The sequence below is a fragment of the Phalaenopsis equestris genome, unplaced genomic scaffold (assembly GCF_001263595.1).
Source record: "Phalaenopsis equestris unplaced genomic scaffold, ASM126359v1 Scaffold000419, whole genome shotgun sequence".
Lineage (NCBI taxonomy): Eukaryota > Viridiplantae > Streptophyta > Magnoliopsida > Asparagales > Orchidaceae > Phalaenopsis > Phalaenopsis equestris.
In genome coordinates this window covers 105,643-109,942 of record NW_018164860.1, presented here as the reverse complement: position 1 = coordinate 109,942, position 4,300 = coordinate 105,643, and the positions used below count along the sequence as shown (strand labels likewise).

The 4,300-nt window shown below is 38.2% G+C and overlaps 1 protein-coding gene across 1 annotated transcript in view; it reads left to right on the top strand.

The window, feature by feature from the left end:
* Positions 1-1,253: 1,253 nt before the first annotated feature.
* The window catches only part of LOC110027181 (psbP domain-containing protein 6, chloroplastic-like), a 21,264-nt gene continuing 18,217 nt past the window's right edge, over positions 1,254-4,300 (top strand). Inside the window, exons 1-2 of the mRNA XM_020728498.1 lie at positions 1,254-1,278; positions 1,831-2,147. Coding sequence (XP_020584157.1) covers positions 1,254-1,278; positions 1,831-2,147 — 342 coding nt within the window. The remainder of the gene's footprint in view (positions 1,279-1,830; positions 2,148-4,300) is intronic.

Sequence of the window (4,300 nt, the reverse complement as noted above, 5' to 3'; positions counted from 1 at the left end):
ACTTTTTGAAACATATTATATCTAATTTTAAGAATTAATTTTCATAAACATGAAGCTTTATAATGTTAATCAAATTTATGTAGTTAAATTGTATTCTTGTTTAATTTGTGTTGTGAATGGAGAAGTATATTTTTTATATTAATAATTAATCAAATAAAAAAATGCGTCAATGACATGTCGTGTACTACGTTTTTTAATTGTGTCGTGTTCGTATTGTGTCATGTCGTATACGTCTCTGAGCTTCACAGGCGGAAGGGAATAGGAGGATGACAATCACCACCTCGGGAGAGAAATACAGCCTGAGTATCACCCAATCCCTCAGATACTGCCCTCGAAGCAGAGAACAGATGTTGACGGTTGTCTTAACAGAAATCTAATATCTGAAATTAATCAAAAACTAACCCAAAGCAAGCAAAACAACAACTGTCATCCTTTGAGCGGCAACTAGAAATAAAGGAGGCAGAAGCGACATATAGGAAAATAGGGAAGCTTTGGAAGGTACTTTCTGCCCCTTTGGAGGGGGAGACGGGCTGGTCCACCCTTCTGCTGGACTAGAATACTCCAGGATGAACCAATTGGTCGGGACAGCCTTTCCCTCAAGCCCCGCGCTCCCCCAAGCCCTACGTCAGCTCCCGAGGTTGGGGGAGATGACTTCATATGTCGAAGCTTTTAGTTCATTGTTTATGGTCGTAACAGTACCTGGATCCCATTGTCGAGTGCACTGCTCCCAAAGCATCAGAAGAGCCTTCTCCACTTGTGAGCATACATGCATATTGATCCGCTCTATTGGAAACCCACTGCTAAACTGAATTGAGTCTGCATGTCTCGCCTATGTTGTTGAATAATCTCGACTTAATCCACAGCGGTTGAACTTGATTTGAGGTGAGGGTAGCCTGAACCTCTCCGAACGGTGGCGGGCATGGTGGTAATGTGTCGATCGTGATATCTTGAAATACCCTCTATCATGCATGTCTCATGTCTGGAGTTGGTATCTTAGTCCTATCACCTCCTGTCATCACCAAAACGGGTCTCATCGATGTTGCTTTGCTAACAAGGGCGCCTGTGATCTTGTGCTCCACCTAAGAGACAAAGACTATGCATTTTCTATCCTTGGTGACGGAATATGTATTTCTAAATCCGTTGTGTTGAGTTCTTAGGTTAAAGTACCCAGTTCTAGGCTCATTAAAACTCTAAAAGGGTTGTGCTTGCTAGCTAAATAAACCACTTGTCCTTTTGATATACTAGTAATAGTGATGGCGTGCTTCCACCTTGAATACGGTAATGTTACTCCATAATCTTAGCTAAAGATATAAATTGAAATACAATAACATTATCCTTGTTGTTTTGTGGTTCTAAAGTTAGTAGATTCATAAAAGCACAATAATTGTGAAATCTTAATTTGATTAATGTGACAAAGACTAGTACATTTTAATTATAGGAAATTTACATACATACTACATAATGCTTATGTATTTACATATCTAAAACGTAAACTTCATATTTACATTTATAACACTTTGGTTCGTAAATTTATGCATGGGTGCATTTCACATCTAAAACAGTAGTAATCGTGATATTTTTTTGTGTTGGTAAGATTTTAGTGATATGCATGTAAATATGGAAGTTTAGTTGTTAGATATGTAAAAACCTAAGAATTATGTGGTTTGCATGTAAGTGCCCCTTTCATTATTTGTGTGACTTTATATTTTCTTGAATCCACTACCAATGTGCAAAGGACACATGTTCTTAAAATCTGACAATCGAAGGCCCATATCACTTCATCCTAGAGCTTTTTAGTAATAAATTCTTGTTTCAATATTCAATCTGCAGGCAATGTGCAACCCTATGAATTCATTCTTCCACCAAGTTGGAAACAGACAAGAGTTGCCAACATACTTTCAGGAAATTATTGCCAACCCAAATGTGCTGAACCATGGGTGGAAGTGAAATTTGAAGATGAAAAGCAAGGCAAAGTTCAGGTGGTCGCTTCGCCTTTAATACGCCTAACAAACAAACCTAATGCAACTATTGATGATATTGGAAGCCCTGAGAAGGTGATTGCTTCTCTTGGCCCATTTGTGACGGGTAATACATATGACTCTGATGAACTCATTGAAACGTCAATTGAGAAGCATGGCAATCAAACGGTATGCCTTACTAATATTGCATTTATTTTGATTTATCGTTTGCTTATATTCACTATTATGCATACTTTTAAATGATTTTTCTTCAGAACATTCACTGCAAATAATTCTATGAAAATGACTAGGTGGATTTAGCATTGAATTTTGTGCTTGTTCACTTTCATTACTAATTGGATTCAAGCATCTACCTATAATCCACATGCTGTCCATGACTGTGATGCATAATTTCTGAGAGATCCTGACAAGTCTAGAATTTACTCCTTGCTACCTTCTATCCAATTTGGCTATTCCGACCGTTGTTAGTTATTACTCGACCAAAGTTTTAGGTTCACTGGATGTCATTCTTTGATTTGATTGTGATAACCATTTGCCACTTCATCTATTATGTCAAGATGTCAATTTCGCTACTTCAACAACCACTTTTCAACATGATGCTCATACGTGTTGACCACAATGCCATCTCTAGAGCTGGAAAGTCTACTATTTCTTTTACTATTTTTTAAGATAGGCTTTATTGACTATTGCATCAAGGAAGAAAATTTGTGACCGTGGGAGAAGTTGTGGATTTGTGTGGGAGGAAACTTTAAATCTAGCAGTGTAATTGTTGCACCTCGGTAATAGATGAAGGTTTTCACTGAAGCCACTTATATTCTAGTGTTCTTTTTTTTTTTTTGGTGCTTATCTGGCTCTGCATAACGCCTCATTCATCAATTGAGTAAACAGATCCAAAGGCCTTTTTTTTCATCACAATTATATTTTCATATTCTCTTATTTGAATTGGGGAGGAGGTGCAAAGCCATCTCAACCATTCTCAGCTCAGTGCCAGTTCTCCTTATTAACTTGGTGCTCTCATTGAGATGCTTCAGAGCAACCGAAATGGGGAATTATTGCCGATCATTACCTTTGCACTAAACAACGGTGACAACAGTGCCTCCTCACAATAGAACACGTTGATGACGATCCTGGTATAGTTTCAAAAGTTGTCTGGCATAAACATTTTGCCTCAAATAAACTTTGAACAGTCAACTAAAAATCCCTCCTTTTGATCATTATAAGGGCTTAACAAGACTGTTGATCTCCTGAGAAGCCTCGACGATGATATGTTTTTGGCCTTGGTTATGGGAAATCTTATTGTTAGATTTTTGCCAACAGCCTAAATGACATTAAACGAAGACGGTTTTGGAAGCTTTCAATCTCATAATGACCTCCTTTGGTGGTTTGCATCGTCAATTCATGGCGAAGCTCATTGCCTTCTAGCTTTCATTGAAGTTCGCCTAAACTCTCTTGAGAATTCGGCATGGAGAGAGGTTGCCTCTTAGAGATGGTAAAAATTTCTTTCACTATGGGCAAGTGGCTTTATTTTTAAGCATTAGCCAACTTCAGAATAAATAATGGAGCAGGTATCATGGTTTACAAGTGAAGGGGAGTGTTTCTCCTGCGATCTGTTGAGAGAGGCTTTAAGCCAACAAGCCCTTTTTCTGCTTCTATAATAGAGGTGAACATAATAAATATGATTACCATTATCAACCCTTGTGCCTAGAGTTTTTCTAGTGGCAGCCACATGATTGAGAGCACTGGCGTGATCACAACATTATCTTGTGAGGTCACAATGCATTGAGCTAAAACCATTTATTGGAGGAACTCAATATGAGGTGAAGCTTTTTATGTCGATACAGGGAAAATTTTGTTTCTGGTGGCTACTGTCGCTTCGTTATAACACTAAGCACCATGAAAACACTTGAAGTTGCCTGTATCACAATGAGAATAGGCATGATATGAAGGATTATCAAGTCATAAATGCATTGCTATAGAACTCCTTGAAGTGCATCTAAAGCAATTCTGCCTGTCGCGCGAACGCCGCAAACCTTCGCTGAATGCCGCGAACCCTCGCCTAACCCTCACGCGAACTCTTCTGCGTCGAACGCCTTGTCTTCTTCGTCATTCCTGTGTGGAACTCTTGTGCCAAAGTTAATATTACTCGTTGGGAATTTTAGGGGAAAAAAAAAGAAGTAAGAATCGACATAAATTCATAAAGAAACATGGAGATTTAACGACAAAGATGTCTATATCCCAGAGCGACGGCTTTTCTTTCGATTCAAAAAAAAATTGCCCTGGGTTACAAACAATATATATATATATATATATATATATATATA